Consider the following 26,349-nt stretch of genomic DNA (forward strand, 5'->3'; position numbering starts at 1 on the left):
TGGTAATACTGTTTCAAAGCTTACTTTTAAAAATTCTATATACATAAATATTATGGTTGAATAATAAATAGGTACAGTATGTTAAATTCACATTTGTCATTATTTTCTTATTAAGCCTTGCCAAGTAAATGGCAATTGTATTATTCCTGTGATTACAATATACTAAAATATCTTTAAATATAGGTTATTTTATATTCTTATTAATATTATTCCTTTTCTTTGTGTATGTAAGAACAATCTGTTGTGCCACCTTCTGGTAGCTAAGAGAAATCATGTATTTCTACACAAGTCACTATTCTTTATTTTAACTTTTAAAAAATACATATTTCTCAACATGCATTACATTTATACTATATAAATAAATCCACTCTACAGTCTGAACTAAAATAGAAATTCCTTAGAGGTTTTGTAAGAAGAAACCAAGCTTTACACACGTTCCCTATGTTTTTACATGGTTACCAATATGTCTTCTGAATTCTACAATACATATAAAATTGATTTTTATATACCGCTTCACAGCCACATCTCAAAACAACAGGCTTGCTATTTTAATGAATAAGTAACAGTAGTAAATAAAGGAAAAGAAAGGTCTCTTACCAATAAGCCCATTTTTCTCTTAAGGTTTGAACTCTCATCATTTGTCATGTTCTTGTGGATCCCTCTCTCATCAAATTCTCTGGAGTTTTAAAGTTAAGAGCTGTGATGCACAGCTAGGCTCTGCTACTACACAGTAGCGCACCCCAGTGCCTCTGCCTGGTATAACACTTCAGCTGTAGCTCCCAGAAACGGAAACAAGCCTTTTATATTCAAAAGCCTATGTCCTGCATACCTTGCCTTGATAAGAAATTACAGTCAGTGTGGTTGAACTATTTATATTTCAGATCTAAACTCCTGATCAGATATGAAAATGAGAACCAAATGAATCCAAAGCTTAGTTTCAGCAAACTGAACTAAAGCAACATGCTCGTCCTACAGCAGAGGCAGTGTGAGACAAAGGCTAGCACCAGGAGCTCTGACTCAGGCAAAGCATGTTTACTTAAAAGTAACCGGAGTTTTGTAAGCATCCCGGTCTTGCTATTTTCACTATGATATTAAATCTTTATTAGCATTCACACTTCCCTCTCTCTATGCCAGACAGTAATAAATCCTAGCCAGTCATTAAATCCTGCATTTTCCCCCTTAAACCCATTTTCCAGAAATCTACCTCCTAATGGGTCATCTAAACAAATAATCTGCTTTAAAACCGAGACATCTAACTGTTCTCCCTCCATTTTTCCATTTCTGTTCTCCATTCATATTTTTCTAGATCACTTTTAAATCAAGCTACCTGTGATAAAAAATTAGGTATTCAACAAATACTCAACATTCATTTATTTTTGAAATTAGCTGTGGTAAATGCTGTATTTACTACCGATAGTGATATAAAAGTGAATGGGACACAATTTTTTTGATCTCAAGAAGCTCCTGAGTGAGAGAATCAGGCACAAAAACGTAGTGCAAAAGCTTCGGTAGCATCGAACCAGGATTCCAGAGAAGAAAAAAAAAACCTGAAAATATTGAGGCTAAATACTGACGTAGTATAGTCAGCAGTGGCTCCATGGCTGCAGACAAGGGAATAGTGTTGAGAGACATATGCAAAAGGCATGCAAAAGATCAAATAGTGGAAGACAACGCATGAGAGCAAAAATACGTGCATTTTATCCTTTGTGTTACGAGAAAACATTTGTTGAGTGAGTAAATGGATCAACAGCAGAATTAACCCAGCAGTAAAGCACAGCATCAAGGATCCGGTACACTGTGGCTGACAGGGCTTTTTCAGCTTTCTGCTGGAGCTGCCCAGAAATCGCAGCCTAACATTCTCCATCATACCCAGTTTTCTTTGTTGTTTTTTTGCTTTTGCTCCACAGGTCCTCCTGGCATGCAATTTTTTTCTCTCAGCCCCCTTTTGTGAATGAAACCTATACTTATAGATTTACTTCAAATTGTACTCTTTTCTATGGTTATCATCCCGTTTTTCTTCAGAGGAAACTGTCCACCATTCCTAATGTTTAGAATATAATGTATAAGAACTCATTTTGATCCTGTGTTCATTATATGAAACAGAATGATTAACAAGGTGACAATTAGGGCTCAAGAGACCCAGTTTCCCAGATAGCAAAGTGCACACTACTTTTAATAACTCCCTAGACCACATTTAAAGCTGCAAAGAATGATATGTGAATTGTGGGGAAGATGGACTCCTGTTAGTCAGGAGCATTGCACCATTGCTAGTTGCACTGTCTATCGAGTTCGGAAATTACAGAGGACAGATGAGAGCAAGATGCCAACACAAGAACTGAAAGCCGTACAAGTAGCCTTTAAAAACAGCTGTTAAGTAGGGGAAAACTGTGACTGCGTTCTATTGCTTCCAGTAAAGCAAAAGAAATCACCTTGAAGGCATACAATAAACTAGCGGCATTCAGGAGGACCACAGAAAGAGATGGGGAAACAGGGTGAATTATTTTTATCTAGGTTCAAAATCTTCAAGGATGGTCCCATTAAAGGAGAAACCCAAGAGTAAGAAGAAAGTGGTATTTTTAAAGGGTTAACTGTTTTGCCAGGAGATTAATCTAGGGCAAGACAGTGTCCTTAGGTGTGTGAATATCAGGATGGAACCACATCCTATTACAGCCAGTGTCAAATACTCAGTAAGCATTTAAGCTGTTGTTGGTATTTGGCTTTGTCTCATCTTGTTTATGGCTGCAAAATATCTTAAGATCTATTCAATGAGGCAAAAAAATGATGTTTTCATTTATGTCAACAGTAAAAAAAACCCTTTTTAAAATCATACTGTTCTTTTTGTTTAATTGAATTAAGAGGAGGCAGCTAATAATTTCAAAAAGTAGATAATACTTGCAAGTGTATGCTCTCTGACTTAAGATTTCAAAGATAAAAGCTGTCTACCTATCCTTCATCCTATTGAAAGCAAAAAACCCCACCAGTTACCTTTCTACTAATTTGTACAAAACATTCAAATACAGAGGAAAAATGAGCATGCAGCTTTGGAAATGAGCCACATCTTCTCAAGTAATCTTCAGAAGGGCTACTGGGTAGAGGGCCATAAAGATCATTTCATTTTCCTTCAGAAGAACTTTTAAAACGGTATTTGAATGACATCATGAATTGAAAGAGACAAAATAAGCCAACCCATTCACATGCTTAGTTTCATAGAAAACAAAATAACTTCTATAGTTTTCTCTAGGCTTGAAAGGAAATAAAGCAAACAACTTTTCATAAAACAATTTTATGCTTTCATTAGAATAGGTTAAAACTCAGGGCAGTAGAAATGACTCAGTGGTTAAAGGTACTTGCTGCTTTTGCAGAAGACCAGGTTCAGTTACCAGAACCCAAATAATGGCTTGCAACTATCAGTAACTTCAACCTTTGGGGGGAGGGGGCAACGCTTTCTTCTGGGCTCTACTGGTAAACCACATGCATACAGGCTATACCGAATTCAGTTGAAACACTCACACATATATGTAAATACATCCCTTCTTGAAAAAAAAAGCAAACAAAAAATAAACTAACCCCCCAAACACATGCTCTGACCTTTTAGATTAATAAATAAATAAAAATATCCCCATCTATCACCTATTTGTCAACCTGATTTTCCTGTTTTAGTTGTTATAGGTATTAGTTTAAACCCAACTAGCAGAATTTCTAAGGTCTTATTACACCTCTTAATTTTGAAGTACCTCAGCTACAATTTCATGTTAATCTAGTCCTTATGTTGGCAGTGTAGGTGTTAATGTTCCCACTCATTCTACCATTGAGAAAATAAAGTTGTTAAATGATTAAGGTTGGTAACAGCTACTGAGATAAATGGAAAACAAGATTCCAGGCCTGTGACATCAAATTCAGTGTTTATTAGGGGCTTACACACACACACACACACACACACACACACACACACACACACACACACACACAAATGCGCGTGTGCGTGCACACACGCACATGCACACATAAATGTATATATACCATACTACTTATATAATCTCTAGAACTGAGGTTAAAAATGTGTATGCTTTTGTAATACCTAATTCATTGTATCATAAATAACAACCAAATAAAAAGACTAAATTTGGTGAAAACCATGTCAGAAGAGGTAGTTTTTTCTAAATTAATTTTTACTGTTTAAATAAGGATTCATTAAAGGGGTCTTATCCTCCTCAAACAAAAATGAGTCACAAGAAAGAAATAAAAGACCATAATAGCAAGCAGCATACTGAAAATGGTTCCTTTTGATGCTTGCATGATAGACTCTGTGACTGGCAGAAGGCTCAGCACCATAGAAAAGTAACTGTGGAGTAGATGGATGTGTGGGTGACTCAGTAAATTACTAAGGAACTCTATTGAGAAAGAGAAATGCTTAACTAGAAATAAAAGCAATGCTCATTGTCAATTTTCTAAGTAAACATAAAATGGCTAAAATTTAGAGAATAATGTGTTTTACAGGTTTGTCACCACCTCCTCTGTGAACATTGAAAAAAATGAAGTTGTGTCTCCTAAAGCCAGTTATTTCTACAGACTTATAATTAAAAATGATAGAAGCCTTTTCTGTGGATTGTTAGATTCTATTAAATTCTTATTTCAACCAGAAGTGATGAAAAAACATACTTTGAAATCCAATACTGACAATCAATGCTCCACTAGATGGAGCAAAAATATAAAACAGTAAGTTCAATCAAGCAAGCCGCTGCACATGACTAATACCCTGTAACACAAATGGTATAGAAATGGTATAGAGGGCAGTCAAGAGTAAACTATACAAACAAATGGGAGATCCAGGGAATGAAGAGGAACATCAGAATGATGAGAAGGTAACCGTTTACTTCACTAACAGAGGTCAGGCATAAGCTGAGCATTTTATATTACACTCAGTAAGGATTACATTCCCCATGCTTTCTTACTCAAAATTTAAAATTGTTACTTTAGTACATCATATTAAGTAAAAGCAGTTATCAGAAGGGGAAAAGTTCCAGTTGATCATTTTCTTATCTACTATGAGAAGGATATCAAGGTGTTTAATTATACTGTTGACACCACAGAGTGAAAATTTATATAATAAATATATTAATTAAGCATTCTAAAAAGCATCAACTAGTATATATGTGTATATATTAGTGGAAAGATGGTTTAACAATGGCTCAAACAAAACAAAAAAAGAGTTTTGCTAGCTCTTAAAAAACAAACAAAACAAAACAAAACAAAAGAATGATGAGGAGGAGGAGAGAAGCAGACAGAGCAGTTTAAGGGGAATAGAAACAGTCAAAGCATATATATATATATACACACACATATATATATATATATATATATATATATATATATATATATATACATATCCAAAGGAATCTGCTGTCTTTATGAAACTCAGCAGCATGTACAGTGAATAAACCTTAACAAACAAAACATGATTAAGCATACAACTGAAACACAGGAAGAGAGAATGCTACCATGACCCTTACTTTCAAAATAGAAAAATATACATTTTTGATTAAAGACCTATGAAAGCCCACCCAATTCGAGACTTATTTGGGTTTAAAAATATATCTTTAATCTTCCTTGCCTCTCCCTTTCACCCTGATCAGCAGGGAACAAGTATCAAGGGTATCAACACAATGAACAATACAAAAAGGAAATAAAATACAACTGGACTTTCCAAGAGAAAAAGTCTGTTTGCAAACTCGATAAACATATTGAATGGGGGAATGAGGGCAGAAGCTGCAGCAGCTATGATGACTGATAGATCATTAACCACCGTCTCTACTATGTTCTAGGAAACCACTGGAAGGCCTACTGACTTTCACTAAAAAGAAAACCTGTTTGCAATCTAATAACATGATCTTTGAGTTTTAGTAACATTGGACTCAAATCTGAGGACACAAAAATTTAGCTCCCAAGCGTAGTTGAAAGTATCAAAAGCATAAAGGCTGGTAGGAATCTGATCCTGAAGAAAGACTGGCCCAGGAGCCACAGAAAACAGCCAGCAAGCCAGGAATACAGACAGACACTAAGAGTTATAGGAAGAAGGTCCTGGACAATGAAATATAGTAGCCAAAGGTGGAACCCAGCATTAACAAATCACAAACCAAGGCTGAGTTTTGATGCTTGTAAACTTCAGGAGTCTCTTTTTGGATCCAGCTTGATTTCTCATAACTACCAACAATAATACTACCTTATTAAGAACTGCTATGTAGCTATTAGAAAAAAATGATACAACTTGCTGCTTATAGTAAATCTGTGCATGAGAACACCCAGGAACACTTTAAGGAGGAGAACTCACGAAGGGAAATTAAGAAAAAAGTAGTTTGAAACAAGGCTTTTGCAGTTTCAATATACCTCTCTTTCTGTTGTCAAACTCCCTCTCCCTCCATCCTCCCCTCATTCTACCCCTACTGTTTGCTTTGTAGTACTGCCAGAAATTATACCAATTACAGGTTCATGTGAGCTAACAAGAAGCCTGTTGAAATTATATTAACTATGGCTTTAGGATGAGGGAGCCATCAGTTAGTCACACTCTGCTGTACATTAGTTCAACGAAGTCTCTCCAAAGTAGCAAAGAGCTTTTGCCCGAGGGACTAAAGCTAGCTGAACTAGGAGGATGACTTCTCGGCAGTATTAGCTGAGGTGCTATTTCAAGAATGTGAGCAGCACAGAGAGGTTTTTTTTTTTTTTTTTTTGGTTCTTTTTTTCGGAGCTGGGGACAGAACCCAGGGCCTTGCGCTTCCTAGGCAAGCGCTCTACCACTGAACTAAATCCCCAATCCCCTACAGAGAGGCTTTAAAAAACAGTAGAAATCAAGAAACTGGGGCTCAGTGAGTAAAGAGCCCTGCAGTCAATCTAATAACCTGAATTACATCACTGAAATCCTCATTGTAGGAAAAGAGAACTGACTCCCAGAAGCTGCACTTTGACCTCTACAAGTATCCTGTGGCACACACAACCTACACAGATATACATGTTTATATTCATACATACATATAAACATACATGCATACATGTTTAAGAAAAAAGAGGCTATAAATTTAAAACAGAGGAAGGGGATGGTACATGGGAGAATAAAGGGCCCAACTCAAGACCCTTCCCTCAGGCGAGCACCAATCCCTGACACTATTAATGATACTGTGTTATGCTTGCAGACAGAAGTCTAGCTTGGCTGTCCTCTGAGAGGCGGCACTCAACAGCTGACTCAGACAGATGCACACACCCATAGCCGAACAGTGGATGAAGCTTTTCAGATCTTATAGAAGAATAGGAGGAAGGATTGTGGGCCCGAAACCTGATGTGCCAAGGTGGAGAGATACCCAGGGGAGCCTCTACCTTCTCAGAGGAGAAGGGAAGTGGGGAATAGGGGAAAGGAATGTGGGAGAGGGTGACTAGGAGTGAGGCAATAAGTAGGATGAAAAATGAATAAAAAACAAATGACATAGGTGGTAGTTTGAATAGGGAAGCCCATAGATTCATGTGTTTAAATGTTCGGTCCATTGCATGTGACATTATTAGGAGTTGTAGCCTTGGAGTAGATGTGGCTTTGTTAAATTAAATGTGTCACTATGGGGACAGGCTTTGAAGCTACATATGCCTAGTGTGGCTCTCAGTCCCCTGCTGCCTACATTCAAGAGCTCTTAGCTCCTTTCAGACACCATGTCTGCCTTCAGGCTCCCTGCTATGATGACAACAGACTAAACCTCTGAACTGTAAGCCAACCCCCATGATATATTTTTCCTTTATAAGAATTACCACGCTCATGTTGTCTTTTCATATCAATAAAACTCCTAAGACATTATTGTACATAAATACCACCACAATAAAAATTGTGAGATCGTCACACATTAAGAAGCATAGCATTCATTTAAAATCATGGTTGTGTGAGGAAAATAAAACACTTAAAACCTGAAATATGAGAATTGTTCTTTCTCTCCTGCCTTCTGAACACTTAGATCCAACACCCAATAATAGTGAAGCCAATCCATGTAGATGGGTACACTAGAGGTAGATTGTAGCACCCACATGACTAGCGAATGCAGTACTACAGATACCCAATATTGACAGAGGCCTACATGACTTATTGAAAGCTGTGGGAATTGAGGAGGAAGGCATCAAGGAAATGCAAATAAGAACCAATATTCACAAGAAACAGATGCACTATCAGGATAGAATGTACATAGAGGACTAAGATTGGAGGGCAAAAAATCCAGAGTAGGGTGTTCTGATGAGTAAGGTGTTACATGGGCTTAAACTATGGTAACAGCAGTAAGAATGAAGTGGCAGGGAAACAGATTTGAGGAAGGAAAATAAGTGACTACTTAAATATAAAGAATGAGAAAGCAAGTCCATAATTGTGCTCAATTTTCTGATTTGGGTGACTAAGTTAACTGTGGCATCATTTCACAAGACCAAGACTGTGTGGGGTTTGGGTGCCAGGGCCCATATCTATCCATGTTTATGCTACTAATAGATCTTATAAGTACTTATAAGTTCCAAAATACTAGAAGTGTCTTCAGAGCAATGGTATTATACTTTTCCACAGTTTTTTCAACTGGCTCATTATACCTATTAATTATATATGTGACTAAGGGAAATGTTTATCAATGTATGAACATTCTATTCTGAACAACAAAATGCTAGTTACCTCTGATCATGTAAATTCTAACTCTATACCAACTATCTTGAAGACGTGTTGGGAGTCATGCACACAAACATTAACACTGAAACATGGTAAAGTTTTGCTTTTTCATGTAGCTTGAGTGTGGCGGCTTTCTACTGTATACCCATTTCTAATATGCTGATTCTCTCTTATATTTATATTAGTGCAGGAATTACATGCCAGGCTCTGAAAGTGTAGTGTAGTAACTTCTTTTTCTATTGCTGAGTACTAAATAAGGATCATGGCTAGAGAGAAATTTTAAACATCAACAACCGATTACGTTACATGTCTGATAGGCATCTAAAGTCAAATCAACAGGGCTTAAGGAGAGAATTTGTCCCCTAGTCTTTTCAAGGCTTGCAGGGCTTGGCATATATCACTTTCCTGTATCTTCAACAGGTATCATCACTCCAAACTGAATCCTTCTTCACAACTTCTCCCAATTCTGAGTTTCCAGTATCCCTTTCATTAGTTCTCTTGTGATTATATCCTAACATCCTTAATTTAATAGTCTGCAAAGTTGGGGTGGAGAGTTGAATTAGTTAAAGTGTATACTGATAAGCCTGATAATCTGGGCTCAATCCTCAGACTACACAAAGTAGAGGGAGAGACCTAACTTCATTTGGCAAGTTGTTCTCTGACCTCCATACATGGGCGGTAGTACACACATAATGTACTAACAGCACCATCCACACACAATAAATAATTTCAATAATAATAATGATAATAAAATAATAATAATAAAAATCTGCAAAGTCCCTTTTGCCATGAAGAGTGTAATAGTTATGTATTGTAGTGATTATAACATTGATATCCATAGAGGGTATTATTATTCTGCACATCATTGATAACACTTGCCAAATTTCTTTCCTGTAATTGTATTTTCCCCATTTAGCGTGCTTTTCTTTAGAATGAATCATTAAATCCATACTTGGCTTTCAGGGGTGAAATTTCTCCCTCTGAATCAGGCAGATATATAACTATGTACATTTCTACACACACACACACACACACACACACACACACACACACACATATATATATATATACATATATATATATATACATACACACACACATATAAATCGGCAATTAGAATATGGAGTTTTTCAAAGGATACCCTTTCCACTTTTAACTAATTACCCATTTATATATTTACTAGTGGCTAATTCCACCACAGGGGTGGGGCCAGTGTTCAAAAGCATGGGGGTATGAAGTCAATTTATTTACCTTTTCATTTGGCAAATACTAATTGAGCTGCTAACCCTGTGCAAAATATAGCTCTTGGTATCACAGTGCATAATAAATCAATGACAGAGAAAAAAAAGCAAAAGAAAAAATGGTGACAGCTAAAACTAGTAACATTTCAAACAGAATCAACTTAAAATTAGTATTAACAAATTATTTGTACTGTGTAATGACTTATGCAGCTACTTTTGTGCATTACAAGTTTTTATTGGCATGTGAAATTTTTCATAATGTATCTGGGATAGAGATAAAGGCATAATACACAGTGTAACAAAGAAGCGTTTCTTTTCTATTATTAAACATTCCCTACAGGCCAGGAATTTAACTCTTAGATATACTTCTTTTAATCCACATATATATATATATGTATATTTACATGTATATATGTATATATCATACACACTATAACATTAATTTAGATATGAAACAATCAGAAATGTGAAAGACCCTTCTATATTTTATGCAGCTAGTAAGACCTGTGGGGAGGGGGTAGACAATGTGGGAAGGACTGGAAGAAATGGAAGGCAGGGAAACTGCCATCAGGCTGTAATGTGTGAGAGAAGAATAAAAGAAAAAGAAAAAACAGGGCTTGAATAGAATGTGGTAACCACTCCTATACAACAGATCTTATTCTATCATTATAATTTGGTAACATTCAAAAGTACACCAAAATACCAGAATGTACATACATTATTTTAGGCTATTTTGCTGCTTACATATATGCTTTCTCCCCTTTCCATGTATTCTACAACAAATGAGTTATGCAATGCACCCTACCATCCCAAATAACAGAAAGTGAAAATAATAAACATCTAACCTACAGTTCGCGAAAAAGGTTTAGATTTGAGACATGAAATCATCAACACATGGACAAAGATTAACAGGATGGCTGCAAATGAGACTGTGCAAGAGGATGGTATAGAATTCAATAAAAATTATGAATAACATAAGACATGTGGTAGAAAAACAGAAATCTAGATTTTTTCCCTTCCTAGGAAGAGAGAAAAGTTTGTATGGTCTGGAAAATTTTTTAGATTATAAAACATAGAACATTACTAAAATCTACATACCATTTGTATAAAAATATACAGTCTCTCAGTGATGGGAAAATATGACAACACTTTAGATGTAGTGTAAAATCTTATGGCAATATAGAGAATAACAAAAATTCACATGATTTCTGAAGCAAAATGAGCGAACTGCATAAAAAGCAAATGGCCTCTCTATTTTGAGCTTTACCCTCTGTCTAATTCCCATATTCCTCTTCTGGGAGATTGTTTGACTTACAAGCAAAAAGCACAAAAACCTTTTCAAATCAGTTTACAAATACAAATCATGAAAAAGTAAATGGCCAAATATTTGGTGAGTAATAATTTTTTTAACTTTATTTTCTATAAATTTAAACAAATGTTTCTACTTAGTAATCACTATGGGTACTATATAGTATATATATATATATATATACACATATATACATATATGTGGGTGTATCTGTGTATATACACATGTATACAAATATATGCATATAAATAACAAAATTACATGTATATAACAGAATAATATATGTATATGCATGTTTGTAGACTTTAACTCAAAAGGAGAAGCTAGTATCTCTAGCCTTCCCATTTTTTAGGTTGTACACTTTGAAACTAATAAATGCTGAATATTTTAAAACATCATCTGGTTTTAGGCCTAGCCCTGTGTTCGTCTGTTATCTTATATTTTATGAAATTATTAGTAGCATCATTGTTTCACTCATTAGGAATTTTCTCATATGAAAATAGAAGAAATATGGAAAGCTTGAAAAAAATGTTACAGTATACTAGCCTTGTGGAAAAGGTCTATAAACATGAGAAAAAATAACAAAACAGCACACTAAATAAATTAAAGTGGAGAAACTAATTACTGCTCCTTAATGGGTTGATACAGAAATTAATTCAAGTCTTATATGTAAGGCAATTAAGCTCATAAGCTCAATCAAAACAAAAATTCAGGAACCTGAAAAATTAGAAAATTAATATAAAAATATAATAGACTAAATTTTTGTGAAATTTATATAAATAACTAAAATTATATTTATAGATTATGTAAGGCAACTCACATAATGAACCTGAGGTAGGCAGGCACCTGGGAAGCAGGTCTAATTAGCAAAAACAGTCTATCTTCTAGCACAGAAACAGGATGGGGGAGAAGTGACTACATATTATACCAGTTAAAAATATCTGATACCAAACGGAAAAATATGTGATAAAGAATTGAAAACAAACAAAACAAGTCTGGGCAATTTTATAATCTAAATTCAATTATTTCGCATCACTTATAGAGACTGACAGAATCCCGTTCCTTAATTATAATATTCTGGCTGACTGGAAGAAACTCATGAAAATGACCTTAAATCATCTAACCAAAGTTACCGGCAACGAGTGATTTGTCATCAGCGATATAATTTCCATATTATGCAACATCATAGTGTAAATGATACCAAATTAATTTAGTAAGCCATGCATGCTCTAAAACCCAATGCCATAGGTATTGACAAGGTAAAACTGCGTAAATGTAAAAATAGACGTCATACAATAAATGTATTAAATGAGTCAGAAGCCAAGACACCCTCCTGGACCATCTGGCTGATCACAGGGCATGGAATTTGATCTGAGTACTGAAAAATAGGTTGCATTTTGACCAAACAAGAGGACAATGTTGTTGGCACCATTGTGCTATAAATTTAAGGATTATTCAAAGTAGGGTGTGACTACTCCTTGTAGCTAGCCATGGAATCCTTCCAAATTAATCTAAGTATTCCGCAAGTCCATTTCCTCATCTTCACTGTCAACCACTGTGTTCTTCCATTTCTCACTTGACTGCTACATTAGGTACCTGATCTCAAAAACTTTCCAGCCTTCCTTCCCCAGATAGTTCACACAGACATCATTTCTTTTTTTGAAAGTCTCAGTAAGTCCTATAATTTTTGGCAAACGCATATTCACACGACAAAACATAGTGTAATACAGCACATGCAGCAATACCGTCGCACATCAAACTCTTCTTAATTTGGTCTCCTCTCACCTTTTCCAACCTTTTCCCCCTTTACAGAATATTTTTCAAATTTGCATGCTGTTCTGCACACATGACACGTTTTCCTAAGCTTTAAGAGAGATCTATACAATCTATAAAATATTTTAGGGAGACATCTATCTTTGACTAGCAGTTTAAGTCTTATATTTAGACCCTTGTATGTAATGTTAAGTGCTCTGCCTTACTTTTGGGAATTATACTTGAGATTATTCCAAATATTTATGCTTTATGGCTATTTTAGTGAAATGTTTTTCCTTGGAAAATTTGAAATAGCTACTACAAATAAAACATATTGTTATTTTAATATATATTTTACATCAAATTTCTTTTTATATTCTTTTATGGATTATTTTAAAATCTTGTATAATATTTATAGGTATATGACTATAACTTCCCTTCATCTATTTATATCTTTTATGGTATACATTTAAGGTCTATATCTTGGTGTTTTAGCACTCGTAGTCATAGTCACAGTGAAACAATTTCTAATCCCCAAATAAATTAACATTTCTGTGGTGGTTTTAATTAGGTATGGCCCCCATAGACTCTTGTGTTTCAATGCGTGGCCATAGGGAGTGGCACTATTAGGTAGGAAGTGTGGAATTATGGAGTAGATGTGCCCTTGTTGAAAGAAGTGTCCCACTGGGGATTAGGCTATGATGTCTCCTATGCTCAAGCTGCACTCAGTGTGATACACATTCTGCTTCTGGCTGCCTATAGAAGACAGTCTCCTTATGGCTGCCTATGGATCATAATGTAGAACTCTCAGCTCCTTCCCCAGCACCATGTCTGCCTGCATGCTGCTGTGTTTCCCACCATGATGATAATGAATTAAATCTCTGAACCTATAAGCCAGCCCCAATTAAATGTTTTACTTTTTAAGAGTTGCTTTGGTCATGGTTTCTCTTAACAGCAATTAAACCCCAACTTAGATAATTTACATCACTGTCCATATTTGTTGTCTTTGCTGAAAGCTCCTAAGATGAACACTTCTGGCAAATTTTCATCAAATACTGCAATATCAACTATTATACTAAAGCTGTATTTCACACCTCCAAGACTCTGAAAATTACCTAAGGATAAATTTGTACTCTGTGACTCATTTCTCCACATTTCTTCCTACTCCCTGTCCATCATTACCATCCTACATCTCTGAGGTTTGTTTGTTTTTCCTCAGATCCCACAGTAGGACTGGCAATTGTGTCATTTCACTTAGTGAAATGTCTCCTGAATCATCCATGTTGTGGAAAATGACTGTGCCCCTTTAAAAAGAATGGAGACTATTTGACTGTGATTTTATATAGAAGTCATTAAAAGGTAGTCTTCTAGCTCTTGGCTATTACGAATGATGCTATAATGAACATGGGTGTAAAGCTACCTCGAAAAGTTGCACATTTCAATTCCTCATCACATATGCTAAACATAAGGATATCTGATTCACACGGAAGTAGTTCTGTATTCCTTTTTGAAAAATCTACATACTCTTTTCCTCAACATCTTATGAATATATGTATATGTGTGTGTGTGTGTATACTAGTATAATATATAGTTCCTATATCCTTGTTAAAACTTTTCCTATGTTTTTCTAATATTTGCTGTCAAGCGCTCCATTTCTGTTGACTGCTTTCTTTGTCCTATAAAAGCTTTTCATAAAATTACTTACTTATTTTCATTTTATGTGGATTTTGCCTGCATGCAGGTATGTGTAACATATGAATACCTAGTATCCTTGTAGGCTTGAAGAAGTCCTCAGACTCCCTGAAACTGGAGTTACAGATTTTTGTAAGCTATCATATGGATACTGAAAACGGAACCTGGTTCTTCTGCAAGATCATTAAATGCTTTTAACCCCTCAGCCATCTCTAGCTCTTACACAAAATTTTGTAGTGTAGTGTGAAATAGTTTATTTTTACTCGGTTGCCTAGCTTTTAATCTTACATCAAAATCAATGCCAATGTCACCAATACCAAAGAGGGTTTTATTTACATTTCCATCTATGAATATTATTACCTCAGAACTTATGCTTAGGTCTTTTATTAACTTGGGCATTATTTTATGATTGGTGTAAAATAAGATTCAGGTTCACTCTTTTGCAAGATTATTTAGCATTCAAAATAGGATATTTTGTCTCTTTTTTTAACCCTACACAGAATGCATAGGTATATATTAAATAATGGTGATGATGGCCTTTTCTGCTGCTCCTTAAAAAGAATTGTTTAAGCCAGGCTGTGGTGCTGCGCTCCTTTAACCTTTAAAACACTCAGGAGGGAGAAGCCAGCCTGGACTACAAGAGTGAGTTTCAGGATAGCTAGGGCCACATAGAGAAATCCTCTATCAACCTAGATATGGAAAACCTAAGGAAGAGAACAGCAGCAAATAAAGCAAGCATCACCAAAAGAATACAGGACAAAGAAGAGAGAATCTGGGGTATAGAAGAAACAATAGAAGAAACTCATAACAGTCAAAGAAAATGTTAAATCTAAAAAGTGCCTAACACAAACATCCAGGAAATCTGGGATGCCATGAAAAGACCTAACCTAAGAATAATAAAAATAGAAGAAGTTGAAGAGTCCCAGCTCCAAGACCCAGAAAATACTTTCAACAAAATCATAGACAAAACTTTCCCAACATAAGAAAGAGATGCATATAAACATACAAGAAGCTCATAGAACACCAATAAGAATAAACCAGAAAAGAAAATCCTCCTGACATATAATAATCAAAACAGAAAACCAAAATATATATCACAAAGAAAGAACATTAGAAGCAGCAAGGGAAAGGAGGCAGGTAACATATGAAGGCAGGCATCAGAACCATACCTGACCTCACAACAGAGAGACAAAAGCTAGAAGGGATGCTACAGAGATCTTGCAACCTCTGAGAAACCACAGATACCAACCTAGATTACTGTATGCAGGAAAACTCTCAATCACCAAAGAGGGAGAGAACAAGATATTTAAAGAAATATTCAAATTCAAGCAATATCTGTCCACAAATCCAGCTCTACAGAAAACACTAGAAGGAAAACTAAAATCCAAGGTAGATAATTACATCCAAAAAACACAAGAAATTAATAATTCCACAGCAACATCAAAATAAGAAACACACACACACACACACACACACACACACACACACACACACACCACCACCACCACCACCACCACCACCATCAAAATAACAGGAACTAACAATCATCGGTCATTAATAGCACTCAACATCAATGGACTCAATTCACCAATAAAAAGACAGGCTAGCAGAGTGGCTATGTAAACAGGATCCATCATTTGCTGCATAGACAAAATACAACTCATCAACACAGATAGACACTTCCTCAGAGTAATGGCTAGAAGAAGGTTTTCCAAGCAAGTAGTCCCAAAAAACAAGTTGGAGCAACCATTTTAATATATAATAAAACAGACTTTTAGCCAAAAGTTATCAAAAGTGATGAGGAAGGATACTTCATATTCATTGAAGTGTAGAAAAATTTACCAAGATGAAGTCTCAATTCTGAATATCTATGCCTCAAACACAGGTGTACTCACAGGTGTAAAAGAACTATTGCTACAAATGAAATATACTTCAACAGCCCAGTCTCACCAATTTGCAGGTCATATAGACAAACATGAAACAAAGAGAACAATACGAAGGCTCAAGAAAACTAAGAGCCAGGTCATTGAGAAAGTCAGTAAGATAGACAAGCCCTTACCCAAACTAAGTAAAAGACACAGAGAGAGAGAACTCAAATTAACAAAATATTTCACCAAAACACAAAAGAATATACTTGCTTCTAAACACCTCATAGAACCTTCTCCAAAATTGTTCATATACTCAGTCACAAAGCAAGCCTCAACAGACACAAGAAGATTGTAATAACCTTTTTGCATCTTATCAGACCACCATGGGGTAAAGTTGGACTCCTAAAATAACAGAAACAATATAAAGCCTACAAACTCATGAAAAGTGAACAACTCCCTAATATATGACCACTGTGTTAAAGAAGAAACAAAGAAAGAAATCCAAAAACTTTCTAGAACTCAATGAAAATGGAGTTACAACATACCCAAACTTATGGGACAAAATGAAAGTGCTAAGAAAAAGCAAAAATAGAGTTCTCATACTAACAATTTAAAAGTACACCTGAAAGCTTTACAAAAAAGCAGCAAACACATATAAGATAAGTAGACTGCAGGAAATAATCAAACTCAGAGGTGAAATCAATCAATTACAAAGAGAATAATACAAAGGATCAACAAAACGAAGAGCCAGTTCTTTGAGAAAATCATCAAGCTAGACAAGCCCTTTCCCAAACTAACTAAAAGATGGGATACAATACTCAAATTAACAAACTCAGAAATGAAAAGGGAGACATAGCAACAGACCCTGAGGAAATTTTTTAAAAAATCATCAGGTCTTACTTCAAAAACCTTTACTTTACAAAATTGGAAAAATTGGAAAGATCTAAATGAAATGGATTTTTTTTAGACACCACATCTTAAATCAAGATAGATAAACATCTTAAATCAAGATCAGGTAAAAAGTTTATTCCTATTCTTCTTAGCTTTGGCCTTTTCATAGTGTTCCAGAGTGTACAGAAGTTCAGAGAGGAAAATCTGTCTGGTCCACTGGAGATAGGATGTGAGGATAGGGAAGACTGCAGTAGATGGTCTACTACAGGAATGGGATAAGACTGGAGCATTAAATTTGAAGGAAATGGGGGAGAAGTGAAGATCTGCAGTAGGCCTACTTGCTTTCTGGACTGGAGTGTCCTCTGTCATATTACCCAACATGCTCACAAGTTATTTTTATTATTTTCCTAATTTCAGTGTGATTAAGCAAATACATCTTATAGTCCCCCTGAATAGATCAGCATGACACCCTCCCAAAGATGGTAGCGTATATCCCAATTATGTTGGCATTACTATGTAAAATATATTGTATGCTATATATCAAATAGCCATGACTTTGTATATATTCTCTTTCTGCCTTAACCATTTCCGTTGTCTTTCAATTCAACTGTATTTAAAAACATCTCAAGATTCAGAATCAGAAAGTCATCATGACTCACTTAATGATAGTGATGCATCCTTGTGAAATACATCATTAATTTATTTTACCAATGTGTGCATAGCACATAATACATCTATACGTTTATAGAAACTTGGATGTTCAGTCACTAATCAAGTCATCAATAAGAAAAACTTTCTACATGATGTTACTGTCAGTCTAAAATGTATGTTTATTTACATATAAACATTTTATATGTAAATAGAAATAAATTATAACATAATATTGAAAATATGGTATAATGGACATACAAACTTATGACATAATCGTTTATTATCATTACTAATTATTATATCTAACACATAACTGTAATAAGGAAAATTTGTACACAAAACAGAAAAATATGTACATTCCTACCAATATCTCCACAAAAGCATAAGTAATGAACTATCCTATGTCATTACGATGAATTCATAGGGCTTTCCATTATAATCTTATAGGACAGCAGATGTATATGCTTCCATTATTAATAAGAATGATGTGTGGTATTTAACCATGTTAAATTTTAATAATTAAAATAATTTAATAATTAAAGTTTCAATAATGCTAGCACTTACACAGCACTTACCATTTGCCAAACCTGCTATCTCTCTATCCTCATTAACATTACAAGCATACACATACCATATTACATGTATTTCATCTCCACAATCGTTTCTGCCACAATGGTATTATGGCTCCACTTTACAGATGATAAAATTGATGTTTAGAACAGTTTACGTTTCTCAAGACCATACTCCTACCACGAATAATAACCAGAGCACAAAGAACTCTGTGGAATATGCTATTTCCATGCGTCATCCAAACTGTGTAATCAAACAACTAGCAGAGATATACTTTCACACCTGCATAAACAAGTCTATTTTTTAAATCATTTCTTTAAATTCTTAATCTACCTCAGGGAGTTCTAAATGGCTGACATTAATTCCTTGGCAAGCATATAACTGGAATTTTAGCAACAGAAATATATACATAATCACAGGAAGTATTATTTGAAAATCTTATTGGGACTTTTACTATTAATCCAGGATTGTATTTACTCACAGATAATGTTTTTAGAATTAAAATTTTTAAATCATAATCTCCAGTGACTATATGCTAGCTCTTCACATTTTATAGCCATTGTGTTTTCTTGGTATGTTCTCTGTTTTTTCATTAGCTCAAAACACAGTGCCACCAATACTCTTTATCTGTTAAACAGTTATTCTCTTATTAATTAATAAATAATTCCTATTTTAACTAGGTGTAAAATAGTATTTATTAAATAGCTTCTAAGTTAAGTATTTAAAATAGGAGAGAGATTATATAGTGTATAAAGTAAATTGTTTCTATAAATACCGGTTGCGGAGTATTGCAGCAACCAATTCTCCTCTGTGCAGAATGTCCATCACTTCTCGGGGTTGAGCAGACCTATTCAGGAAGAAAAGAAGCCAAAATTCATTATGAAGGTCAGTACTGAGACTTTTCAAAATGATGCTGTTTGAAAGTTTTAAGCTATAAATACATATATCTACTGACCATGATACATCTTGTGAAAATTATTGAATCATTTTACAACTAAGAATATTGAAAACCCAATGGTGGATCATTAAATACACCAATAACATTATTGATAATTTCATGTGAAATCATTAGTTAACAAGTGTATATAGACAGTCAACCACATATAGAGAAATTTAGGTAAAACAAAATCAGTAGGTTTGAGGAGTCTGTGGAAAGTTAGGTAAGACAAAAGAAATGAAAAGTGTAGGGTTACTGCAAATATTTGTTATACAAAACATAGCACTCCTTCCCATATTAATGTGGGAACTCAGAGTTTGAGAAACCCACAAAGCTATTAGAAGTAATTGCAGAAAATACAGGCCATACATTTACAAGATCTTGAAATCTTAAGCATTAAACAACAGGTAGCAATTTTGTTTTTCTTGAAATAAACGGAATTGGTTTCATGGTTGTTTTGGTTTAGTTGTTTGCTTTAGCAAATTGAACTATACCTAATTCTATTTTTCTGCAATAATGTCAATTAAAAAGGTGGAGTGTATATTATGTATTTATTCTCTTTGAGTATGTTGGGAAGCAAAATGCATATTTTCTTTTAATGTTCATTTTAATAAAGTCAACTCATCACAATAGAAGCATGATGTGTCAGATACAATTTATTTTGTTTGTAAAAGTGTCTGCTCTGAAGGTTTACAGACAAATTAGGGAGATAGGTTCTTCCCCAGCCCTCTTCAGGCTTTTTTAAGAAACAGGAAAAAAGGAAGGATATGGTCTACTTAGAAATGTTTTAATAAATAGGAAACAAATCAAAAGGCCATATAGCATGTGCTATTTTCACATCATAATTTCTGCTTATAATCACTGTTGCAAGTAATCAAGGCTCTTACATGAAATTAAAAACTTAAAATATCTCAAAATGAAACAACATTGGATTTACCCTTTCTTTAAAAAGTTTCAAAATAGTGAGAGAATTTTGAGATGTTGTAAGGTTGGTGTTTTGCTTAGGCTCCACGGGGTATTTTTAAAGGACATATGATAAAGCATCAAAAACCCAAATGTACCAAGATTGCTCCTAGGAATCTAGATAAATAAGATGAGCAACACAGCCCTGTTTCACTAATTAAATAGACATAAACTATAAAGTTCTGAAGCTAAGCATACAAACTTATACTCCTTACCGTCGTTTGGATGCATACCCCCTGAAAGCATTATGTTGGAAAAGTTTAACCCACATGTGGCAGTGCTGGGAGATGTTTGGTTTTGTTAAATGTTTGACTCATGGGGACAACACCCTTATTAGTGATAATTTCGTGGAGTGTTTCCTCATAAAATGATGTTTCACTTATATGTCTTTCGTTTGGTTTTTTGTTTTTGTGGTTTTGGTGGGTTTATTTTTTGAAATTTTTTTCAATTTGGTTGCAGAGAGGACGCATACCATGGCATGCACGAAGAGGTCAGGCAGGGGTCAAATTGTGGGAGTAACTGCTCTCCTATCTAGTAGTGCTCATGATTGAACTCAAACACAACCAACTTGGCAGCACTTTTTTCTGCTGTGCTACTACATCAGCCTTTGGTCTCCTTTTAAATGCATGTACTCACTATTACTTACTCTCCCCTCTCCTTTCATCACTGTGGTGCTTTGAATAGGTGTGTCCCTCATAGATGCATGCATTTGAATGCTTGTCTATAGGAAGTTGCACTATTAGGAGGTGTGGCTTTGTTGGAGTGGATGTAACTTTGTTGAAGGAAGTGTGTCACTGTGTAGGGGAGCTTTGAAGTCTCCTATGTTGAAGCTCTGTCCAGTGTGAAATCAGAGCTTCATCCTCTTCTGCTACATGTGGATCAAGATTTAACTCTTGGCTCCTCCAGCACCATGTCTGCCTGCATGCTGCCATGATTCCTTCCATAATGAGAGTGGACATTGTGTAAGCTAGCCCCATCTAAATATTTTCCTTTGTAATGGTTGCCTTGGTCCTGTTGTCTCTTCACAGCAATAGAACTGAAACTGAGACAAATCACCTTCCACAGGGTAAGTCAAGAAGATCCTCGAACCTCGATTTTAGACATCTACTCTACAGAATAGTGAGGAATAATTTTACTTTATCTGTGAATTATCCTTCTTAGGGTAAATAATTTCACAGCAGCAAACCAAGAAGACAGGAAGTGTGTGTGTGTGTGCGCGCGCACACACACACACACACACACACACACACACACACACACACACAAACAAAGAAAAAAAAAAACCCTAGTACCAACAAAGGAGATTGGAAAGAACATTTCATACTGAAAGGAAAAAATCCACCAAGAGGATATCTCATACCCCAAATGCAAGGATTCTCACATTCCTAAAAGAAACATTACTAAACCTTAAAGCGCTCATTGAGCACTGTACATTAATAGTGGGAGACTTCAATACTACACTGACACCAATGAACAGGTCATCTCCACAGAAACTAAACAGAAATAATGAAACTAATAGATGTTATGAATCAAATGGACCTAACAAACATCTACAGAACTTTTCACCCAAATGCAAAAGAATATACTACTTCTCAGCACCTCATGGAACCTTCTAGAAAACTGATCATATAGTCAGTCACAAAACATGTCTCAACAAATATAATAAAATTGAAATGCCCCCACCCCGTATCTTATCTACCACCACAGATTAAAGCTGGACTTTACCAACAGCAGCAACAGAAAGCCTACACAGTCATGGAAACTGAACAACTCCATACTCAATGACCACTAGATAAGGGAAGAAAAAGTAAAGAAATTAAAGACTTTAAAGAAAAGGAGAGATAGAGCGAAACCTAACCAGGCAGGCACAGTAACTAAACAGATGTACTTGAGCTGCCCTGAATGTTGTTGGTACATGCCTATGATCTAGAAGCCAGAAAGCAAAGGACTGTGAGTTTGAGGCCAGTCTGAGTGACATTATGAGACCACACCTTTAAGTTTTTCAATCCCTCCAGAAAACAAAAGAGGAAAAATACAGGAGAAAAAAGCACACACTTCTCACTGCCCGTGACAACATGACAAATAAAAAGGGAACTCAATCACTACTCAGAAAATACACCTGACGTAGACCTAATTGTAGTTTTATCCTTTAAAATAGTCTACTCAGCTCACTAGAAATAAAACTGACCAAACTGTTTCTGATAGTTGAGATATCTTACATAAGTCAAGCAATTTTTCCATAAGCATTTCAGTAATTCACAAATCTAATATTTTAAGGATCTATCATATTTCAAATAGAGATTCCTATGGCTTAATTATATTTAATTAAAAACCACCATGTCACTCCATCCTTATCTGTATAGGAAGTAATAGCTTTAAAAATAATAAGATTTGAGATATCCCAAATTAATTTCATATTACCTAATATAAACCTTATTTAGGAATTAAACTTGTGTTGAAAGAAATTTTAGAAGTTCTATAATAGTCTACCTTCATTTAAAGTTGTATTAAGTCCTGTTTTAAGAAAAAAAGCTGACAGGACTGTTGGGGATCACTAAAAACCACAAAATTTGAAAATTATGAAATTTTTAGTTTAATCATCGGAATTATTTGGTGAAAGGATATATTTTACCTAACTTTTTTCTTTTTACTGAAAATTGATTTTAATAACATATTCTGATTATAATTTCTTCTCCTTCTACTCCTTCTTGTTCTTCTCCATACACCTCCCATCCAGACCTACTCCCTTTCTAATTCTCATTCAAAAAAAAAGACTCCTAAGGGATAATAATAAAATAAATACAGATAAAATAATATAAATCAAAAACAGAAAACATATAACAAAACAACCAAAGAAAAGACCCAAAAAAAAGAGTACAAGAAAAAGCACATACACATATAAGGACATGCACATTCACATACACAGGAATCCCATAAAAACCTAAAACCAGAAGCCATAATGTACACACTGAGGGTAGATTATAAAATGTAACAGAGAGGGCTGGGGATTATTCCAGAGGTTCATCACTGTCTACTGCACACAAAGTACTTAGTTCTATCTCTAGTATTTAAAAAAAGTTACAGAATGATAAACTATCATCTAAGCTCATAGCTAAACCGTACCTGCCACATGGAAGAGCTCATACCCCAAAATGCCTACATGCCAACTGCTGCAGTAGATGGCCATTTCTTTCTCATAAATCTACGTTTGAATACTACTCAAGGTATGTTTCCATATATTCACGCCTTGTAAACTGTGTAACATTATGAACTAGAGCAGTCATACTCTCCTAAATCTGTTTTTACATTGTGTAATTGAACTAAGTGATCAGCTTGCTAGCTTCCCACTGACTTCTGTTGCTTTAAAGCTGTAGGTTTCCAAAAAATGGGTTCATTTCAAGAGTTACTGGCGACTATTATCAGGGAAGAATATCAATAACAATTCTCACTATGAAGTTGATCTGTTTTTATATCATTCTTTTTTTTTTATGTAGCACTAAACTTGGAAAGAGCTGCTCAGGCTACATAGGACAAATAATCCTTTCCTTTCATCATAAGTTTAGGAGTGTTTCCATGATGCTGTCAGCTCATTGTCAACTTCATTGGATTTCCTGGGTCCAGAAAAGTACCAAGTATTTCTAGATCCAAACTACCACTTGAATGAAACTCCTACAGTTCCATCTGATTTTTGTTTTCTTTGGTGGAGAGACAGAGTGGATGGCACACTCTTCTCAAAACTTCAGATTTGTTTCTCTAGTAACTGAGGCAATGTGCCCATGTTATCACCATGTAGTCACTACTATCTTGCTGTCCATTCAGTTGCAGTAGTGTCACTCTTTCCTTCTCAACAAGGTCCTTCATACTTTCTAACTTTGTCACTCATAATAGACATGGGAATGTCTAGGAGTTTATTGTTGTTTATGACATCATTTGTCATTCAGCAACTGATCATTTTTGGACTGATGATTATATTGCACTCCTATTAAGAAAATTCTCTATTATTTTCAAGCGGTTACTGGCTCTATTTTTCTATAATTAAAGGAGCTAATTTTCTTTTAACAAACATCTATTGAGTGTCAAATGCCAAGCATAGCTGACTCAATGTCTTGCAACTCCACTCTTCGAAACTTTTGATTGCCTACCATGTCTCAATTTGAAACAAACTTAATTCTGCTAATCACCAAAATCTCACCCCTTCCTGATTACTCTAATTAAGCAACTGAAAAATGAAAAAGACTGTGCATATCCTATAATCTCTTACTCTTAGAAATCAGTAATTTGTTTCCACTGAATCCTGCTACACAAGTCTTACAAGAAAAAATATAAATCAAGGGAAATATTCTTTGTATCAGTGGTCCTCAAACTTGAGCATAAGAAACCCCTAGAGACATGCTAAATGCAGAGTGCTACACACAGTTTCTCATTCATTTACGATGGAATGAGTCCAGAGAACCTGCATTTCTAACAAGTTCCCAAGGGACATGGCTGCTGCACAATTGTGGATGACAGACTAAGGACTAATGATTTACAGCTAACATAATGTTTCTTATGCATTGTGTAGAAAATCTGAAAATCTGGCCAAGTTAAGAGTCTCACTGTAAAAATGTTGATCCTATAAAAGGAAGGACTGCTTTTATTCCATCAATGTCATATTCTAAATGCCATGGAAAAAGATCACTTACTCATAAATACCAAATTTAGTAAATACTTGGAGAAAGCCCCAAAATAGATGTTAAAAGGTATATATTTTCCAAATTTTACTTAAGTACATAAAGGAATGAAGGACCTGAGAAAATGAATATTAGATGCAAGTACAACATATCCAGGGACAGACAGACTCAATTTATATAGAAGCTATTTTTTCCCTCAGTATAATTTCAATAAATTCCTTAGAGAGAAGAATGGGAGGAATTAAATGAGTTGTCCCTATAGTTTTTGGCATTTGAATGCTAAATTCCCAGTTGCTGGCACTGTTTGGGAAGGATTAGGAGGTGTGGCCTTGTTGAAGGGAGTATGTTACTGGAGGCAGGCTTTTTAAAGAATATATATATATATATATATATATGTATATCTATATATATCAGTGAATATATATACATACATAGATGCATATATATATATATGTATATATATATATATATATATATATATATATATATTTCACTTTCTTCAGACACACCAGAAGTGGGCCTCAGATCTCATTTCAAATGGTTGTGAGCCAGCATGAGGTTGCTGGGAATTAAACTCAGGACCTCTGTAAGAGCAGCCAGTGCTCTTCACCACTGGGTCATCTCTCCAGCCCCCGGAGGAAGACTTTCAGAACTTAAATGAGCATACCATTTTTTTGTTTACTTTCTCTGCTTCATGCTTGAAGTTCAAGATGTGAACGAACCCTCAGCTATTGCTCTCAACATCCACTTCTTGATGACTGCTGCCTCCACTATACCATCATGATCTCTAAATTTCTGCAGCCATAAGCCCAGATAAACTCTTTTTTCTATAATAAGTTGCTTTAGTCATGGCATTTTATCACAAAAATAGAAAAGTAATACATACAGAGAGCATGGATATTTTAAAGGATGAGTTTATAATTAGGTTCTATTTATAGAATCTATATATTAGGAAAACTAATCACGTGAAAGTTTCCCAATTGCTATTAAAATACACTAAAAATAACATTAACTCTAATATATAGTACTAGTGCAAGGTCAGAAAAGTGTCTTGATAAAATGTAATATATATGTGATTATTAGCTATTAGCTATATTGTGAATGTGATAATTGAACTCAGGAATAAATATGAAT

General features: G+C 34.9%; 1 protein-coding gene across 5 annotated transcripts in view; it reads right to left on the minus strand.

The window, feature by feature from the left end:
• Klhl13 (kelch-like family member 13) overlaps nt 1-26,349 on the minus strand; it is a 164,982-nt gene that overhangs the window by 88,246 nt on the left and 50,387 nt on the right. For 4 of the 5 annotated variants that reach the window (NM_001401133.1, NM_001401131.1, NM_001100854.1 and 1 more), the window contains exon 3: nt 19,421-19,492. In NM_001401133.1, the coding sequence (NP_001388062.1) occupies nt 19,421-19,470 (50 nt within the window). In that variant the 5' untranslated portion in view covers nt 19,471-19,492. Of the gene's footprint in view, nt 1-597; nt 2,266-19,420; nt 19,493-26,349 lie in introns of those variants that run through there. The other variant, XM_003752130.6, reaches the window with a different exon arrangement.

Source organism: Rattus norvegicus, chromosome X (genome assembly GCF_036323735.1).
Source record: "Rattus norvegicus strain BN/NHsdMcwi chromosome X, GRCr8, whole genome shotgun sequence".
Lineage (NCBI taxonomy): Eukaryota > Metazoa > Chordata > Mammalia > Rodentia > Muridae > Rattus > Rattus norvegicus.